The sequence below is a fragment of the Pantherophis guttatus genome, chromosome 2 (genome assembly GCF_059756535.1).
Source record: "Pantherophis guttatus breed Tessera chromosome 2, ASM5975653v1, whole genome shotgun sequence".
NCBI classification, from domain to species: domain Eukaryota; kingdom Metazoa; phylum Chordata; class Lepidosauria; order Squamata; family Colubridae; genus Pantherophis; species Pantherophis guttatus.
The window spans coordinates 221,128,539-221,149,248 of record NC_142064.1 but is presented as its reverse complement, the minus strand read 5'-3'; the positions used below and the strand labels follow the sequence as shown (position 1 = coordinate 221,149,248).

General features: G+C 36.8%; 1 protein-coding gene across 10 annotated transcripts in view; it reads left to right on the top strand.

Moving 5' to 3' along the window:
• The window catches only part of TASOR (transcription activation suppressor), a 67,129-nt gene that overhangs the window by 7,720 nt on the left and 38,699 nt on the right, over nt 1-20,710 (top strand). For 6 of the 10 annotated variants that reach the window (XR_015732667.1, XM_087887866.1, XM_087887864.1 and 3 more), the window contains exons 4-13: nt 1,252-1,324; nt 2,048-2,139; nt 4,639-4,806; nt 7,112-7,272; nt 8,848-8,879; nt 11,964-12,069; nt 16,723-16,826; nt 18,202-18,305; nt 18,459-18,531; nt 18,641-18,715. Coding sequence is in view for 9 of the 10 variants with exons in the window: in XM_087887866.1 (XP_087743992.1) it covers nt 1,252-1,324; nt 2,048-2,139; nt 4,639-4,806; nt 7,112-7,272; nt 8,848-8,879; nt 11,964-12,069; nt 16,723-16,826; nt 18,202-18,305; nt 18,459-18,531; nt 18,641-18,715 (988 nt within the window). In the remaining variant the exon portion in view is untranslated. The remainder of the gene's footprint in view (nt 1-1,251; nt 1,325-2,047; nt 2,140-4,638; nt 4,807-7,111; nt 7,273-8,847; nt 8,880-11,963; nt 12,070-16,722; nt 16,827-18,201; nt 18,306-18,458; nt 18,532-18,640; nt 18,716-20,710) is intronic. The other 4 variants (XM_034436754.3, XM_087887868.1, XM_034436747.3 and 1 more) reach the window with 1 other exon arrangement.

Genomic DNA, 20,710 nt, shown 5'->3' with positions numbered 1-20,710 from the left:
TGATTATTTAGCACTCAGACAAAACTATTCCTGCACGAACATACTTTCATTGTCAAGTTTTCTAATCTTGTGCCTCTGAAATAAAATATGGAATTAGGCAAAGTCTGCTTGTCATTTCAATTTGGAGTACGGTGAAATATTTTCTGGAGGTAAAAATAATCCCTTCAACTTTTTATCTATACATTATGGAACTTGTGAAGTTGAGGTTAGAGGTTTATGTTGGCTGTGTTTGCTTGGTTTTTGGAATAACTACAGAGTAGGAGGGATGTGCAAATCCTTTGAAAGAGGTGCTTTAGAACATTTAGTAACATCTTAATATTTTTTATTATTTATTATTAACAGCATCTTTCCATATTGTATGTCACTTCAGCAGATTGGAAACCTTGAAAAAGATGCTATTTTTTCATTATTTGAAAAATGGTCTGTTTATGTGGTTCCACACTTTTTAAAGCACCATTTTTGCAGGATTTGTGCTACCTTATTATTAAACAGAAAGTCAGATATTGCCAACTCCTGTATCCATCAAGGAAGGAGAATTGAAATTTTAATTATCTTGCTTTGTCATTTCAATTACTAAAATACTGTGATTGTCTAAAAATCACAAGCACAATATAGTTTATTTTGTTCTGCAATATTATGGTAAAAGCGGTTGTCATCAAATCTTTCCAGATGCAGATATTGATGGCTTCTTTGAGCATTTTAAATATTATTGAACATTCTGTGCCAATCAATGTTAGAAATTTAATACAGTAAAGGTTATTTTATAAGATTATGCCAAAGGCATTTTGATTGAAGGTAACATTGACAAACCATAAATATGATAGAGCGTTGGCATTTAATCAGCCATGCATATGGTTGCCAGCAGTACCATTAGTTGTGCTCACATGTGAATACCTACAGCATTTGCTCCTCAGTTGTGATTTGAATGTCTTTTTTTGGTAGGAGTGTATTTTGGGTCTCAATGTCTGCTTCACCATTTAGTGGACATTAATTTTAAGCAGACAATCTTTCCCCCCAACTCATCCATTAAATCAAGGAATATACTGTGTAAAGGTAACAAAGTCAGCTTATTGTAACTGTATGCTTTCTAAAGCCTTCTGTCCTAATACAATTATTTCAAAAAGCAGATATTAGCAAAACAAACACAAAAATCAATTAAAGACTAATATGATAATAACAATTGGTCAGTCAATCATTATAGTATCACAAAATTCTGTATCTTCTGGAACATTAAATAATGTTTAATTTCAGGTCCAAAATATATGTGAAAACGGCTTAGTGGTGGGCCATTCCAAGATAACAGTTCTCGGCAATCCTTCAATGGGTAACTATGTCTTTCTTTGTTATTAAATATGTGGCAACTAGAAATATGAAGACAGAAGATGCATTGTATCTTAATACATTTTAAACCAGGGTACCAACTTTATCCAGCTGACCTATTCTGAATTTTTAAATTAGTTACCAGCCTGAGTTGTTTATTTTCTGCTTTAATCCGAATAATTTATCATTATGTAATCATAAAGAGAATTCTTATAGAAATAAAAAATAACTTTGGTGACTCATAATTTTCTCATGTATTAATATTAAATGATCTGATTACTATACTTGCAGACTTATTAAGGAAGTGGATGGCATAGATGTTCTTTAAATAAGTTTTTTTCCCTAGATGAAAAATATAACTGCTGCTACTCACTTGGATGGTGTTTCAGTAATTTCATGGAATGTTTTAGGATAAAATCAAGTGTCATAAAGGGGTATGACCTTTTACATAGAAAGATATCTTCATATTCCTCAACACACTTCCAAAATCCACTTTAAAGTGATGAATAACAGCCCCCCCTCCTAGCACACATTCTTAGCTTGGTTGGGATGCAGAAAAACTCCAAATTTACCATTATTCCGTCATTGGAAACACCTTTCGTTATTGGAAACATAACATTGACTTTTATTTATACATGTGGAATGGTCGTTTTGACATTTCTTATATATCACCAAAAAATAATTATGTAAATGTCATTTGTTAACATACTGTTTCCACATCTTACAGGTGTATATCTTTCCAGATATGCTGACTTGTTACAGACTAATCCTCTGGAGACTAGTACAACTGGTGATATTATTATTTTTAAAGTAATAAAGGTATGTTTTGGGATTTCCCTTAAGTTTTAAGTTATTCAAAAATTATATATAATTTTATTTATATTTAATTATATATATAACTTGAATATATATCAATATCAATACATGAACAGTGAGGCATCTGGGTATCATTCATTTAAATACAAGTAGTAATGATAGTATTAATATTTGTTATTTAGATCATACTTATATAATTATAACGTTATTACATGTAATTTGTGATAAAATATAGGCTGTCATTATTTAGTTCAACATTTTAGTCCCCCATTCCAATGACAATAACAATATTAAAACATACATAGTGTCACCATCTTTCAGCATCTAATCTATATATCTAGCTATTGCTTTTAGTATATTATATAAAAATATGCATAATAATCCCCCTATTTCTTACTTCTGCCTCTGTTCTAGCTCCTAATAAAGCCAATCTTGTGTTACATAACATTTCCTTTATCCATCATCTCTTGACGTGTTAATATTTCAATTCTTATTCGTTTTTTAACTTGCCTCCCAAATTCCTCCCTTGGGTCTTCATCTCTATCTACATCTTTCCTGGTTAACTTAAATATTTCTGCCATCTCTACTATCTTTTGCTGCCAAGCCTCCAGAGGATCTGCCCAAATCTCTATTTTCTTTTCAAATATATCTTTCTGTTTATCCAGTATCATTGTTTGGTCTTTTGGCATGTATTTTCCCTGAATAACTTCATAAGTTTTGATTGCCTTCTATTTCTTATATTCTTGTCTTATTTGTTGATTTGTCCATTCTATCTTTTCCCCTGGTCTCTCTATTATCTCCTCTGTTTCCTGGGCTTTTTGATCATTATTCATTATCGCTTGTGGAGCACTTTCTAGCTTCCTATTTATGTTATTCATTAAATTCATTATCTCCCTCTGATTCCTTGTCATGATATCATAAATGCTTTGAAATATCAACACCATTTCTTTTTGAAAACCATTTTTCCTCCCTGCTGAAACGTCTTTTTTAATAAGTCCCATTATAGCTCAATAGTCTGTCAGTGGTCTATCACTGCACCAGAGTCTCAATTATCTTTGATCTCAGAAAGTTGATCTGAAAACCATTTACTCAGTCCAGAGGTTTCTTCTCAGGGAATATAGCTCTTTAAGTAATCCAGGAAGATTTCCAAATGTCTCCTTATGTCTATAAGTTCAATCATAGCTCCTAATGTTTGAAAGTCACTTTAATTAAATGTCTTCCGAGTTTCATTATTAGAACTCCAGTAGTCTTGGAGCAGATAAGTATAGAGCAGTAGATAGCACAGCAGTCCTCCAGGTGTTACTTATTTACACTTTCTTCTTATCAGTATTTTTCCAGGGTTATAGGAATATAATGTCTATTCCATTCACCGGTAGGTGGCGCCTTCAGCTTAACTTCAATGTTGCACAAATTCTAACAGGTTCTGTTTGTACAGTATTTATTCAAACAGATAATCAAAATTCTGACAGGTAATTCAAGCATTTTAAAATTTCTTATTGCCAGTAAAAATTAGAGATCCAATCTTTAAATGTTTTTAAAGGTTTTACGCTCTTCTTAAAATCTTTTCTTTCAGGTCTGTAATTTTTCTCTCTGTAATTGTTAGCTACTTAAGCTTTTCAAAGAGTCTCTTTTCCAGAGTTAATTTTCTTGGGGTAGGATTTAGGTAAAAAAAAGATCAGCTCAGCCAGTTCCAGTAACTGTTCATTCACACAGTACATTCAGCACATTCTTTGTTTCTTCGGCTGTTCCAGCTTCATGGCAGCCATAATGGCTGCCACTCCTCTTTGTTGTCAGATGAGAGAGAATTAGCCCTGGGTCAGAGAGCCGCTGCTTTCCGCGGCCTACAGGGCACCCCTCCGCTCTTCGTCACCCCTACAGGGTAACATTAGCCCCTTGTTGGGCCCTCCAACAAAGGGATTTGTCGCAATTTCGCAGAGCCTTGCTCTTTGCGTCCGATAGCACCGCGACGTCAACTGGAAGTCGGGATTTCCCTTAAGTTTTTTAAAGGTTCATCTTATGTCTTGAGGAGAAATAGTAAACCAGTATAAAACCTTGTATTTAATGCAATAATAATATCTGAATAAAACACTAACTTTTCTTTGTATAAATGTGATTACAATATTTTAAAATTTAAACATATTTTAAAAGCACTGATGATGTTTTCTAGTTCAGAAATGAAACATATGCAAGCAACCAATCAAGTTCAGGGAGCACCAAAGATTCCACATTTCAACCCTACATATATTTTCTTCATATTGTTATTAAGGGAGGTTGTATATTCATTCGTATGACTTAATTCCATAGGATTAAAAAGTGCACTGACAATTTAGAAAAATATTAATACCATTTCAGATAAAATCTAGTTGAATCATCTTTGACTAAGATGAGGGATATATTTATTAAATGAACATTAGTGTTCTATAGTGTTGTGTGTGACTTTACAGGGTGGAAAATGCGGGCTTGCATTGTACCTGGAATAATTACCATTTCCTAATATTTTAGGGGAAAATGAAGACTATCTATGATAAATATGATAACCAGACAGTAAATGCACTGGACTCGGCTGTTAAAAATGCACTGGATCCTACACCAAAACATGAATGCCATGTTTCAAAAACTGCAAACAAAATTACATCCAGCCGTAGTTACAGAGCATATGAACGTACACAGGTAAAAATAATATTGGAAAATATTTATATGGCTGCCCTAACTTCCTAATTTAATGTAGAAAAGTGTCTTCTAATTTGTAAGATTTGGGCAACAGTACCTTGGATTGTGAAGTATTCTATAGATGAGAAATCCTGACTTCATAGAATAACATGATTGAAACTAGGCTTTGGTTGTACTTGTGGATACTGGCAAAAATGTGCGACAACTGATTAATAACTGTCCTTTCTGTTAGCTGGGAACATTGCAAATCTACAAGTAAGTCTGATAATATAATTTATTTCTCTGCTTTGATAAAAAGTGTTATATGAAAGCCTCCATTAACTGAAGAGCCATCTAATGATGATTATACCATGTGGAAGGTTGCAACCTAGAATGCAAGAGAAGTAAAAAGTAAAGTGCACAATTGTTTGAAAGAAAAATACATAAGTTATAAATGCAAAACTAAGAAAATGAAAGGTTGTATTAAATGTGAAAAAAGCTGCTGATGTAGACAGAAGTCGGTGAATAAGTGAAGTGATAGTGGATGGTTACTTAAGATTGAAAAGGTCAAAATATGTATCAGAAAATACTGGTATTGGTATCGTGGTTATAGATTGTGTGTTATGTTTTAGTGAAGTGATATGAAAGAGAAGACTTCGGGAGAAAACTATTGATCATTCAAAACAATTGCTGTTCAAGGAAAAAAATTGAGACTAAAAGTTATTGGGCCATTTGGAGACCTAAGAGTGAATGAGAATGGTGACTATTTGATGAATATTTGACTAGTAAAAGTTTCATTCATTCTGAATACATGACAAGTAAGGCTATTCAAATACACACATGGAAAAGGAGTAACTTGAAAAGAATGATTTGGTTGTTTATTTAAAACGTTGAGAGGATCAGTAAAAGATGTGGAAATTGTGAGAAGTTCAAAAAGTTAAGCAGACTAGTTTTTGGTAGTAGCGAGAATGGGTCTTAAGAAAATGCAGATATGAAAGATTAGGAAATATGAAAGAAATGAATCTGAAAGTAGAGTGATGAAATAGAATAATGAAGAAGTGATGAAAGTAAAGTGTTGAAGAAATAGAAGTCCTGTATAAAAAGCTACTAGAAGATAATTTCTCCATAAAAGGAATGGAAAGTGGACACAAGAAAGGAGATATGGAAGCTATTTGGGACATAATAAAAAGGATTTTGTTACACAAATATGTAGAGCTACACCATGAAAGAAGATGCTTTATGCAGCAGGGAACTGAAAAATGCTATAAATGAGAAATAATGCAAATATCAGTGAATAATTGCTACTGAAGATAAAAATGAGAAAGACAGAACAGGGGTGTCAAACTCAAGGCCTGGGGGCCATATCTGGCCCCCTGGGGTACTTAGATCTGGCCCGTGGGGCCACCTTGGAAACAGCGAAGGACTGGCCCATGGTGTTTCTGCCAGTGAAAACAGGCTCCTGAGCCGTTTTTGGCCGCCACGGCTTCCTGCAACCCTCTGCCAGTGTAACAGAACAAAGAATAAAACAAAGTTGCATGATATTACCTTGGTTGTATTCATGGATAATTCTTGCAGTGTTACTAGAGATGTAATGGTTCTCGTAATCCTTTGAAAACTTTCTGGTTGTAATGGAATGCATTTAGTAGCCTTGAGGAAAGTTGAGCAGAAATGCTGCCTAGGAAACAATCAGACAAGAGGGTCTGGAGGCTGCAATAGTTTAACGGTCACAGAAAGAAACTGAGAAAGAACCTGCTCAAAAGGATCAGGCAGCTAAAAGCAAGTGGAAAGTTTGTACTTTCAAATTTTCAAGATTCTGTCAATATAGTCTTAGAGTAAAGTAGAATGAGTTCATTTAATTCTGTTTCCTGTCTGGTTTCCCTGAGAAGGTCGACATCAATCTTGCAAGTCATAGTAATGGCTGAGCTAGGGCAGCTGAGACTTTGGGCCACACTGTAATATTCCTTCCCCAACTAGGATGCAGCCTCTGCTCCCAGGGCCTCCCTATCATACTCCCCACCCCACCTCCCCATCCCCCCCAAAAAAACCCAACCACAACCCTATACTGCTTACCTGGGATTTCATCTGCTTAAAGACTTGGGATTCTCACTTAACAGTGGTTACTAAGTCACTAAGTAAAGAGAGTCATGTGACATCTCACTTAATAATCAGTTTGCTTATTGACCAAAATTTCAGTCCCAATTGTGATTGTAAGTCAAGTATTACCCGCATTTTCTCTTCTCTCACACATTATTGCTTCACTGATCATCTAATTGAGTTGAGCCCCAGTAAATTTCAGACAAAGTTGTTTGTTATGAATTTTTTCCAGTATTACTTCTATGAATATCACTTGTTATGCATTTGTTTCCAGTATTACTTCTATGAATATCACTTTCATGAGATCAGGCAAAGACCAAGACATGTGTGTCCATATGCTGTTGTATCATTTTTGTACGAGGAAAAAATGCAGAAGTACTTGCCTCAAATAAGGTGAGTGAAGATATATTTTTAAAAGTACAGTGTATAATATTAGTTAACATTTATGACCTTTATTTAATCAAATCATTTATATACTATTCACATCCCTTACACTCTGTAAAAGCAACCAGTAGTATTGGTGAAAACAAGTATGTTATAAATTCTCCCTAAACAGCAGTGAGAAGGCTCCCTTCAACTCTAAAAGCAGTTGGCTCTACTATATGGAAAATGATGAATTCAGGTTTTTGCAGCCATTAGTCTGCAAATCACGCCAATAATATCAGCTGCAACATATGCCTGAGAGATATGCCTTCATGCCTAGCACTAAATGAAGATGATAGTAGTGCTTCTATAATTTCTGGGATATACCATTGAAACAGGCTGAAATATTAGTTTTGGCTTTTCATGGGTAAAATACATATAAATGGATGTTTTTTTCTGAAAAAGTGCATATCTTCATGTCTCTTAACTATGTTTAACATTAGCACACTGGTATTTTAGGATGTTTTAATCTTGACCACAGAATGCCCTGAAAGGTGCTCTAATAATTCTTAATTGTTCTCTTTTGCCCCACTCCAGTGATTCAAATCAATTGAGGTGCTGCTGTTAGATGTATTTCAGAATTTTTGTTTAGATGGTAAATAATCTTGGAATATTGCCTGATTCATATTTGCAGTGCTAAAATTAAAACTTTTTGACTCCTTGGCATAAAAATTGGGGAAACGAGAAAATTGTTGGAAACTTCGCAAACTCCAAAATCTTCAACAAAGTAGTGACAGACTATTTAACTTGGAATAATTTAAGTGATTTACTAAGAGTTAGAAATGGAAGGCCTCCAGAAACCTAATTATAATCTTGAGCATGTCCTGAGAAACAAAGGAACTTAAAAATGGAGTCTAATGATAGTTGAACTACCAAATGAGTTGCCTGTTAATAAAATCCTTAGGTGGCCTCAGTTTGGCCTTAGGTGACCTCAGTTCAGGTAATATAAATTTGCTTTGGTTGGATGTGGTTGAGATTCTTGGTATGTTAACTTTGGAACATCCCTGTGTAAAAGATAATTTATATTATTTCCTCATATTTAATGGTTCATTATTAATTTATTCAGTAAATTTATATAGAACTATCGAGAGAATTTTGTACATGCCATTTTAAAGTATTCCATAGTTTCTCTTTGGGATTTGTTGTTTTGTTGACATTCTAAAAAATGATTAGTTAGATATATGTTAGAAATAATGAGGGAAATGGTTTCAGCTGTTGCCTAGTAGAGAAAAAAAATACTGCCCTTTTCTGCAAGTGACTTAAGACCTTTACTTGACTGCAGTGTTCAAAAATACATAACTTTAACATGACCTTTAACCCAAAAACCTCCACTATCTTCATATTGTTTTGAAAGGTGTAGAAGTAAGTGATGGTCTGTGGGCAGTCAATGAAATATTGAAGTCCTAGCTATGAATATTCTTCCATTCTTTTCTATATGAAAAATGTTTTATAAATTGTATACAGTTATTCTATAAAATCTAGATTTTCTTACCTACAATAAAAATGAATTGTTTTTTAAGTTATAACTATTTACTTTGCTTATAGATCAAAGACTTCTAGTATGGATAAGAGTACTGGTAAGAATTCAATTACTAAATAAAATTGTGGGCTATTACCTGAAATGTTAATTTGGGTACAGGTAGTCCTTGATTAATGACTGCTTTATTCAGCAACTCTTTGAACTTATGATAGTGTTGAAAAAATAGATTTATGTCCAGTCTTCAAATTGAGGACTGTTTCAGCATCTCCACAGTTACATGATTGCGATTTAGGCACTTTGCAACTGATGCATGTTTATGATTGACACAACACTCTGGGGTCACATGATCACCATTTGTGGCCTCCACAGCCAGCTTCTGACAAGTGAGAAAGCCGGCAGTAAGTCACAAGTCCTGGTCATGTGACACCACACATGATGACTGTAGCAGAGATTATATATTAAAGTCAGCCACAGTCACATGATGTTTCATTTAACAGTGTCACCTAGCAGTGGTATTGCTAGTCAGGTTATTAAATGAGAGCTACCTCTAGTTGTGATATTCTTTCTGCAAAGTAATGGATGCTCACCTGTTTTAAATATACTAAAACATTTTATGCCTGCCAGAAAATACCTCAATTACTGATTTTTTCTAGTTAGAATTAAACTATTAAAAGTATTTAAAGATAGATATATATTCTAGGCCAGCTGCCCCCAACCTTTTGAGCGCCAGGGATGGTTCCATGGAGGACAGTTTTTCCGCGGATTGGGGGTGGGTGCCCGGATTTGTGTAGCCTGGTTTCTGGATTACAGTTCCTGCAAAACTTTGTGTTAAAAGAATCTTCTGTAGAAAGATAGGAAACTTGGGAGCTGGAATTAGGCCAGAATGTAAACTTGAAAGAGGGTGTTGCTGTTTCCCATTCTAGTGATTGTTAAAGCTTTTAAGTGGTTCAGATAGGCGAAGGTTGTTGAGAGGGTGGTGGCACGACAACTGCCCAGGCACCTGGATGAAGCTATCTATCTAGACCCGTACCAGTCGTGCTTCAGGCAGGGGTACAGCACTGAAACGGCATTGGTCGCGTTGGTGGATGATCTCTGGAGGGCTCGGGACAGGGGTTGCTCCTCTGTCCTGGTCCTGTTAGATCTCTCAGCGGCTTTTGATACCATCGACCATGGTATCATGCTGCAGCGGTTGAGGGGGTTAGGAATAGGGGGCACCGTTTTGCGGTGGTTCTCCTCCTTCCTCTCCGACCGCTCGCAGTTCATGTTGACGGGAGCAGAGGTCGACTTCGAGGCGCCTTGCTTGGGAGTGCCACAGGGGTCGGTCCTCTCGCCCCTTCTGTTCAACTTTTATGTGAAGCCGCTGGGTGAGATCATCCGTGGTTTTGGCGTGAGAGTCCATCTGTGCGCTGATGATACTCAGCTGTACATCTCCACCCCAGACCACCCCAACGATGCCCTTGATGTGATGTCCCGCTGCCTGGAGGCCGTGCGGGTCTGGATGGGGAGAAATAGGCTCAGACTCAACCCCTCCAAGACTGAGTGGCTGTGGTTCCCGGCGTCGCGATATAGTCAGCTAGCGCCATCGCTGACTATTGGGGGTGAGTCTTTACCCCCCACAGAGAGGGCTCGCAATCTGGGTGTCGTCCTGGACGCACGGCTGTCTTTAGAAGAACATATGACGGCCGTGGCCAGGGGGGCTTTTTATCAGGTTCGCCTGATCCACCAGTTGCAGCCCTTTCTGGATCGTGACGCCTTGCGCACAGTCACTCATGCCCTTGTCACCTCCCGACTGGACTACCGCAATGCTCTCTACATGGGGCTCCCCTTGAAAAGCACCCGGAGGCTTCAACTGGTCCAGAATGCGGCCTCGCGGGTGGTTATGGGTGCAACTCGTTGTGCCCACGTGACACCCCTCCTGCGCGAGCTGCACTGGCTCCCAGTGGCCTTCCGGGTGCGATTCAAGGTGTTGGTTACCACCTTTAAAGCGCTCCATGGCATTGGACCTGGATACCTTCGAGACCGTCTTCTGCCACCAGTAGCCTCCCACCGGCCAGTCCGCTCCCACAGAGAGGGTCTCCTCAGGGTGCCATCGGCCAAATTATGTCGGCTGGCGACACCCAGGGGGAGGGCCTTCTCTGTGGGAGCCCCTGCCCTTTGGAACGAGCTGCCCCCAGAAATTTGTAAAATCTCTGATCTCCGTGTATTTCGCTGTGCCCTCAAAACCTTGTTGTTCCGCCAGCCTGGGCTATCAAGGTAAAGATTTTAATTGGGTTTTAAAAATGGGATTTTAAATTTGGGGTTTTAAATTGAACCTATCATTTAATAATTTTAATTTATTTTAAATTCTGTTTGTCTTGTGCTTTTAATCAGGCTGTACACTGCCCTGAGTCCTTCGGGAGAAGGGCGGTATAGGAAATAAATAAATAAATAAATAAATAAATAAATAAATAAATAAATAAATAATAAACAAACAAATAAATAAATAAATAAGCAAGCTATTTTGACAGTGACAGTGATAGGTAGCATATGGAAAATACTTTGCAGCATAAGTAAACATTAGTAATGGAAGCTGTTAAATAGAAGATCCTGCACTAGTTTCTTCCCTAGAGAGAGATCCATATGAGATCTGAATATGACTATCTTCATTCTACTGATATAGAAATGAACTATTTAAGGATATTCCATTTACTTATGGATAAATAATGTTCATGCCCATCATCATGCTGTCTCATTTTAGATAAAAACCTGGAAGTGGGAGGAAATGTCCTGTCTACTTCTCACCTGTGCTAGAGGCTGCTGTTGGCAATAAGATAAATATTTCATAAGAAGATGTATTGTTTTTCTACTTACTAAACACACACAGTAATCATCATTACTAGTTTTATTTATTTTTATTTAGTAGTAAAAGCAGAAATAAGCTCATTGAACAGGTTTCTTTCCTGTTTGTAAACTAAAACTAAGGTTAGATTGGACAAAGTAGGAAGATTAGTCTCTTCCATGCTAGCTTATCTGTATAGAATTCCTGGTCATTGTTATTATCAAGCGAATTAAATTCAAGACTATTCTTCTGTTAGCAAAGGTGTTTTGACACTGCATATAATTGCCTTGATAATTATTAAAATCCTCTTTTTTAGAAACATTGCATTAATATTTTGAATATTTTTGTCCTTTTATATTGTAGATAAAGCAAGTTATACTTTATGGAAAGGGCAACTTTTAAACAAAGGAAAGCTTGTTTGTCATGCTGCTTTGATATCTGAAAAACGCCCTACGCTTCCCTGCAAACTGTAAGTATTCGTAACCAGACCTGAAGACAGTTTGAATTGGACTAGATTATCTAAAATTTTGAAAGATTGGAACATTGTAGTTCTGTGCACAGCACTAGTAATTTTATTTTTAACTATTAAAATGCATTGCTAGCTTCCTTAGTTCTCGATGCTCCCCAGGTTGTACAAGATACAAGAACAGTTTATAAAGACGGAGTTCATTGAGGAAATTAATACAATAAGCATATATACACACTGGTAAATTTCACATCTTACCCAAATATAGCTTCCTGTAGAGGATATACAATACAGGATCAACAAAAATAGGATAAATTAATACTCTGATGTACAGTCAACAATCAGTGATGTATTTGCAAGTCCAATCAGTAAGCTTGAAGGTATGCATATACAATGACACTAATCTTCTTTTTTATATATATTTTTTATTTTATTTTACATATACATATCAATGCGTGAATTGTGGCACCTGAGTGTCATACATTCTAATACAAATAAAACTAGTACAATTAATCCTAGTTATTACATTCAACCAACTTTTATATTTCTAATAATACATATTTATATTAAGTTGTAGTTTATCATTATTTAATTATTCCATATTTTTATATATTGATCTAATGCCACTCACCATATTATTTGATCATACATAATAATACTGCCATTCAATTTCTAAGCTTCCCTCTTGATACTGCTTTTGTTTTATTATGTAAAAATGTATACGGCCGCGTGGGTTATTATGGGAGCTTCCCTTTACTCCCGTGTAACACCTCTCCTGTGTGAGCTGCACTGGCTGCCGGTGGCCCTTCGGATCCGCTTCAAGGTGCTGGTACTTACCTATAAAGCCCTTCATGGCATGGGCCCGGGGTACTTGCAAGACCACCTCCTACCGGCCTCCCACCGCCTAGTGCGCTCACATAGGACTGCCCTCCGGGTGCTGTCGGCCAGACAATGTTGGCTGGCGGCCCCCATGATGAGGGCGTTCTCTGTGGTCGCACCAACCCTCTGGAATGGGTTACCCACCGGGCTCCGGATGGCCCCCGACCTCGGCACTTTCTGCGCTGACCTGAAGACATGGCTTTTTCAGCAAATTCCCTGATCTGCCGCGAGGTTTTAATTGTCTGGGGATTTTAAATTGGCTTGTTTTAGCACTATTTTATTATGATGTTTCTATTTTGTGAACTGCCCCGAGTCCTACGGGAGAAGGGCGGCATATAAATTTGATTAAATAAATAAATATACACTGATATTCCCCCTTTCTCTTATTTCTATCTCTATTTTAACTTCTAATCATGTCACCCTTTTATTAAAAGATATTTTCTTTCTATCCAACAACTCTTGCCCACTTTGGAGCTTTGAATCCTGTTCGTTTTTAACTTACCTCCCATATTTCACTCTACATCTATTTGTATTAAGATACAATCATTCATTATTTCATTATTCAATGTTTCAATATACAATTCTAATCCCAATCCAAATATTATTTAGACATACAAAATTATTCTAATCACATTCTTTGCAATCATCAAATCTACATAATTCTGATAGTAATACATATTTTTATATTAAAGTATATTTTTTCATTATTTAATTGCTCAGTGCTTCAATATATTATTGCAATGCCAGTCGCAATATTATTAAAACATACTTAATAATAGCATCATTCAATTTCTAGTTTTCCCATTTTATTGTTACTTTCTTCTCTTATTTCTACCTAATCTAATCATGCCACCATTCCAAAAGAGAAGGGAAAGATAGAGAAAAAGAAAATCAAATCAAAACATCAAAGAAAAAAGAGAAACCCTTTCCTTTCTAACCATCATTTCTTGCCCGCTTCAGTACTTTAGTTGCTATGCTTTTTTTGACTTGCCTCCCATATTCCTCTCTTGGATCTTTATCTCTGTCTGCATCTACTTCTTGACTATACAATCTTAAGTATTTCTCCCATCTCTACCCTCTTCCACTGCCTAGCTTCCAAAGTATCTGCCCAAATCTCTATCTCCCACTCAAAAGAATTTTCCTGTATCTCCAATTCTCTTTTCAATTCCCTTAAAATATTTTCCCCCTGGTTTAATTCATCAATCACTGTTCTTTTTATTATTTTCTCCTTGTCTTCTTTGGTTCGCTGGTTCTTCGGTTCTATCTTTTCCTCCATTCCTTCTGTTGGCTCCTCCCTTTTCTGAGCGTCTAGATCAGACGCTTTACTCATCATCCCATGTATAGTATTTTCCATAATCTCCTTAAATCCTTTCTCCATTAGATCCTTTGTGCTTTGGAAAATCAACACCATGTCCTTCAAAGTTCCACTCCTTATTTCTTCCTTATGAAGCATCTTATTATTATTTTTTAAAATCCCACTTTTATTCAGTAGTCTAAGAACCATTTATTCAGACCTAAAATTACCCTTCAAGAAGTACACTGATCAAAGTTCTTTGTATTCCATAGGAAATCAATCAGTTCCGTTTAAATAGTCCCAGGAGTTATCAAAAGCCTCTTTACATCCCCTTTACAGGTTCAGTCTTCTAGCATAACATTCAGGGGTCAGTTTAATTAAATAACTTTCTTATTCTCATATTTGAGTCTCAAGTAGTCATGGGGCAGTTAAATATAATCCAGTAGATCTTTTCACAATCCTTCATATAAGTATTCCTGGACTTGTATATTTTCCTTTCGTTAGCAGGTGGCGATCTCAACTTAAATTTCAATGTTGCCACTAGTCAGTCTGATTTTAGTTATTTTGATCACAATTTTAATTGTAATTCAATTATAGAAGCAGGATAAGTGTTTTAAGTAAAAATTTCCAGTGTTTTAAAATGCCTTCCCATTATCATGTCTTCCTAGTTTAGGAGTCCAATCTTCTGTATTTTTAGAAATTTATTGTTTTCACCCTTTAGATCTTTTCTTCCAGTTTGGTATTTTTCTCAGAATGCTTAATCGCCACTTTAACAAGCAATTCTGAGCAGATAGTTCTAAATTGTTCCTTGGGGTTAAGTTTTAAGTAAAAAGGAATCCTCTCCCTCAGGAATCCTCTCCCCCAGTTCCAGTCACTGTTCACCTACTTTGCTCCTGCACCAGTCTTAGTTGTTCCTCAGTTGTCCCAGCTTTGTGGCAGCCATCTTTCGGCTGCCTCTTCTTGCCATGGCTGAGAGGGAAAAAGAACCCTGGGTCAGACAGGAGAGCTGCGATTCTCCACGACCTCACAGGGCACCCCTCTTTGGTTCGCCGCTCCTACAGGATGCCTTTGGCTCCTTTCGGAGCCCACCAGCGGGGAGAACTCGGCATGGGAGTGCAGAGACCCGCTTCTCATGTCCGATCTCGCTGCGACATGAACTGGAAGCCTCCATGACTTAATCTGATGAGTTTAAGGACAAGTCCCAATCTTCCTCTGACTGTTCTGTGTTGGCTCACCAGGCTAATACCCCATAGTCTAGAGCCATATGTTTATTTTATTTTTTATCCCACCTCTCCTGCAAAAAAACAAGGTGGCATTCAGCTTTTCACCCAATTACCCCTGTGAGATGTTTATTAGACTAAGAGAAATTGACTAGCATGAAGGTCACCCAGTGAGCTTACATGGCTAAGGGTGGATTTGAAGCTGAGTGTCTCCAATCCAAGTCCAGCATTGTAAACCTTTATACTTTAGTGCCAAGATGGCAAACCTATGGCACGTGTGCCGGAAGTGGCAGAGCCATATCTCCGGGCACATGAGCTGTTGCCCATTGCTGCTCAGGGTTTCAGCATGCCGGCCAGTTAGTCTTCATGTGTGCGGGAGCGCCGGAAACCGGAAGAGCAGCCACATGTGCGTGCTGGGAAGATGATCTTCTGGTTTCCGGTGCACGCATGCGCACCGGCCATCTGGTCTTCTGGTTTCTGATGCGCATGCATGTGCAAAGATCAGTGCACTGAAAATTGGAAGATCATCTTCCCGGCGTGCACCAGGCAGCTGCTCTTCCGGTTTCCGGCACACGCATGCACACTCCTGTTTTGGCACTCAGTACTGAAAAGTTTCGCCAACACTGCCTTAGTGGCTACATATGCAGGCTTCTACTGTTCTGGTCTTTGGAATTGGAATTAATTATGAATCAGTTTCTATGACATTGGCCTAATTTTCTTTAGTTAGTTATATATCCAATTATACATACCAGCCAGCATGTTTTTCCTGAGATCTTAGGCTCCTTCTATGATTCCCAAGCATCCATTGTCAGTTGTTTTGCCTTTTCAGAAGAAGAATTCAGATTTATCCTCATCAGGTGGTTTCTGTAGTTTCATCCCCAATCCATCGGTAGTTGTTAATCTTGCATTCAGAGCCCACAGTTAAGTTGCCTCAGACTGTCTTTCTGTCCACTGAGTCTTGCTACCCTCACATTTTTTACATAAACTTGATTGCAACTTTTTTCCTAATCTGATTCTTAGTCAACAATTAAGCTGTTTGCACAGTTCCAGGTTTTTGATAGGATATGAAAGGTAAAAAAAAACAGTTTAGATCAGGGCTGTCAAACTCGTAACCTGTGGACCGGATGCGTCATGTGCTGGCCACGTCCACGCCTGGTTTAGCAAAAGGGGAAAAAGTCCCGATGACACTGCCATGACGACGTGAGTTTGACACCCCTGGTTTAGTGAAAGAGTAATTTTTTTTTTTTCTTCTATGACCACTAGTCCTGAAAAGCTTGATGTTGAAATGGTAATGAGCTTTGAAAAATTGGCACAGAAATTATCATCACGTGCGTTGGCTAAAGAAACTTATTCGGGAGAAAGGGAAGGTAAGAGCTTTTTCTAAATTAAGGAAAGCAAGATTTACCAATATAGTTATTCTTTTTAAAAGATTACTTGTCAAATTGAGAGTTTTGAATGATTGAGTGGTACACTTGTGTTAGAACACAAATGGAGAAAACTCCAATTAGGAGGGAGGTGTATATAACTGGACATAAACTGTAGTTGGTGGCAAATAATTGGGACTGCTTAATGACATTCATTCATTTAAAAAGAAATCATTGTAATTTGTATATATATTGCAAGCAATCCTAACTCTTGTTGCTGCCAAGATTCACAGAACACTTAACTGAAAAAGGTATTTCCTCCAAATGAGCGAACAGGTTTTTCTTTATTTGATGGGATGCGGATTGGGGGAGATGTACTTTCAAATTCTTAGGGGAGTTCATTTGAAGATCAAGGGAATAGGAAAATTCACACTTCTCTCTCCTCACCAATTCTATTATATTTCATTATGCTATCATTTAAAATAAGACCAGATTTCAGTTAAGTCTAGAGTGAATTTTAATTTTAATTTGGAGATCAGTCAATCAGGTGTACTTATTTCCAGCAACAGAGAAAGCTGCATTGAGGAACAATCCAGTTAATTAACAATCTTAAGCCTTCTTTGTCTCTCATTGGTAGCAATCAGATTAGAATGTCTTTCTTACAGTGTTGTGGGCTGCCTAGAATGATCAATGGTTGCCTAGAATGATCAACATTGCTTCACTTCTAAACTCCAACCACTAGGTCAATCCGTCCAGTGTAAATCAGTAATAACAGGAATGTGACTAACATCGCTTCTGTACTGTCTAGAACAGAAAAAAAAAAACCACCAGTAGACAACATTCCAACTGCATGGCTCAGTGTAGCACGAACAGTTAAAAGAATGTCGTTTGAAACCGTCAAAAATTTCCAGTTTTGTTTCAGGCTTAAAATGTTCTAGATGGATGTTTTGAACTCAAACCATTTTGAACACCTTAGTAATGACTATAGTCCACAACATTATGTTGGTTAACTTTGAGTTACATTTGATAACATTTTTTTAAAAAATTCATGGAAGGGAACATCCCCAATCACTTGTTCTCTTGTGGGGTTAGAGAAACGAGACATAAACCATTGTGAGCCACTATAAAGTAGAACTTGCATTGGACAGTTCTTTCTAAAAAATGAGTAGTTTCCCATTGCTGAAGAGTACCTTCCTTCCAGTCCTATCCTATTCAAGCAGATATATTTGTTTGTTTGTTAAATTTATTCCCGTAGAATTGCTTATTGAGGGATGAAAGGGGAGCAAAATTCTCTTATGTGATGTTTTTTGGACTCATTGTACTAACTTTTTCTCTAATGAGATGGCTTATTGACAGCTATTTTTTTCTGTATTCTCAGTGTTTAAGAATGGAATGTATTGTAGTCTGTTCGAAGTTGTGGAAAAGACTAGATCAGGAAGCAATTTGGAAGGTTTACTTCAGAAGCTAGAGACAGACAACCTGGTGAGGATAGATTTTTTTTCCTATAATTTTACTATATGCATATTTGTAGTACTGGAAATTTCAAAACAACACGACCTGTTTTTGAAATTACAGCATGAACAAAACTTGTGCTATACTTTAATTCCATTCCTAATTTAAATATCTTTTTTGTAGGTTATTTTAAAACCACTTGTAGATGGAGGACACCTCTTGCTTCTTTCTCCTTATCAAATGGCTTCCCCATATGGTATGCAAATACTATGTGTTTCTTGAGCAATTGCTTTGAGTGAGTATTTTTGCTACCTTTTAACTTTTATTTTCTTTTTTATTCTCCTCCCCTTTTATTTTTTAATCAGATAATCGAACAGGAAGGCCTCGGGTTTTGCAAGCATTGTTTCTATTTCGGAAGCCTAGAAATTTAGTGACTTCAGGTAATGTTTTTCAGTATTTAATGTGGAGGTATGTCCATTGTTAATTATTGTTGTATTTCTGACACAATAACAGTAATGCAAAGTTGTAGATGCACCCTTGGATTATAATGAAGCTGGACTTGATTTTCATCTCTAAAGTAGGCTGGCATTCTAATGGCCATGAGTGCTAGCCCAACATTGGGCAGGAAGGAGGAAATTTGTTAACTTATTATCAAAAGATTATAGCTGCAACTGACTTCTCTTAGAACTAGTGTGCATTCATAACGTTTGCTATTTGAACACATGTGATAAAGTTGATAATGGTAAAGCTTGGTGCTGATAGATTACAGTAAGGAAAAAATAATAGTCAACATATTTTCTTTTCCTTTCTCTAAGGCCTGAGAAAAAAGTGATGAAATCTTGAAAGAAACAAACCTAACCTAGTTAAATTCCTGTGAATATCTCTGCTTTAAATGCTCAATTTGCTGTATTTAAATGTGTCTAGCTAGTTTGCTTACTGTAAGCCAATCCCATCATTCCAAAAGCAGCTTTCCTCTTTACGGGATTATGGATATAATTTCCTGACTCTGTAATTAAAGTGTTAGTATGGTATCCTTTGTATAAATCTGCAGTAAAGTCTTCCTCTTATGAGAAAAGGGGATTACTTCTTAAGATGGCTAGAATGCAGTGAATTTTGTGTGGAACATGTGAAGAATTAAACGCTGATTAAAGAAAGAAAGGAGAGAGCCTCACTCTTTCTCCTACCTCAGTTAGCAAGGAAGAACATGCTATCTACAATCTTAGTTGTCAACGTAAAGCAAAAGGAGACACAATCCAAGTGGGTTCAGAAGAGTGAAGAGAGGGTTTAAAAAAAATGCCTGAAGTCATTGCTAACTCCTAGTGACTACCTGGACTAGTTTCTGCAATTTTCTTGGCAAGATTTTGGAAATGGTTTCCTATTGTCTGCTTCCTGGGATGAAATAGTATGACTGACTTGAGGTCATCCAGTTGCCCTTATGCCTACTTACGGCGGAATTTTGGTTTCTAGCCCTGCTACCTTACCTTCATCAATGGCTCTCTGAGTCAAATTTATTATATTAAAAGTGCCTACTGGAATTAAAGTGATAGACTAAATAAAGGGTAAGCACTGTGAATGATAAATTATCATTATAAATAAATAATATCACCTTCTCCACCCTGCTTTATCATAAGTTTATAAAAAGAAAAAAAATTGATATTTCAGAATTAACTCCTCTAAACTTCATGTCTAGAACAATCTCTCATAATTGTTATCTTGCAGTATATTAAAAAGTCTGTATCTAAGCTTCTGCTTTAATTAATGTAATCACAAATTAAAATGCATATATTAATGAGTATAAAAGTAATTGCACAAGAGCAAATGATTCAGGAAATTGTTATACATTTCTTCTATGTAATATTGCTAGCCACTCGGAAGGCTGAATTTACAATACCAACATAGTTATCTTTTTAATATCTATGTAGGGATAAACACCAATACATTTCCAGTACATCTTCCTTCTTGTCAGGTTCATCGATCTGCAAATAGTTTTTAGTTTTTGAAGTTTGACTTTGTTCATGTTTAATATGTTCTGGTGTACAGTCAAGAAAAATATAGACACACAAACATCATAAAATTGCTAATTAAAATTATTACTTAGTTTGGTCAATTAAATAAAACCCAGAATTAGATAACATTTAAAAAATCATTCACATGTTCGTATGTTTAGCCCCGCCTGTTGGAACATCAGGGTCTTGAGGGCACAGCGGAAAGCACGGAGATCAGGGATATTCCGTATCGCCGGGGGCAGTTCATTCCAAAGGGTTGGAGCCCCCACAGAGAAGGCCCTTCCTCTGTTGACCTACACTGTATTGTAGCACACTAGGCAAATTATCTATTAAATCAGAAATAGCAATTATTTTAGCTGGTAGCTGCTAGGCAATTATTTCTGTATTGATCTTGTTAGTACATCTAAGAATGCTTATTAACTAAAGTTT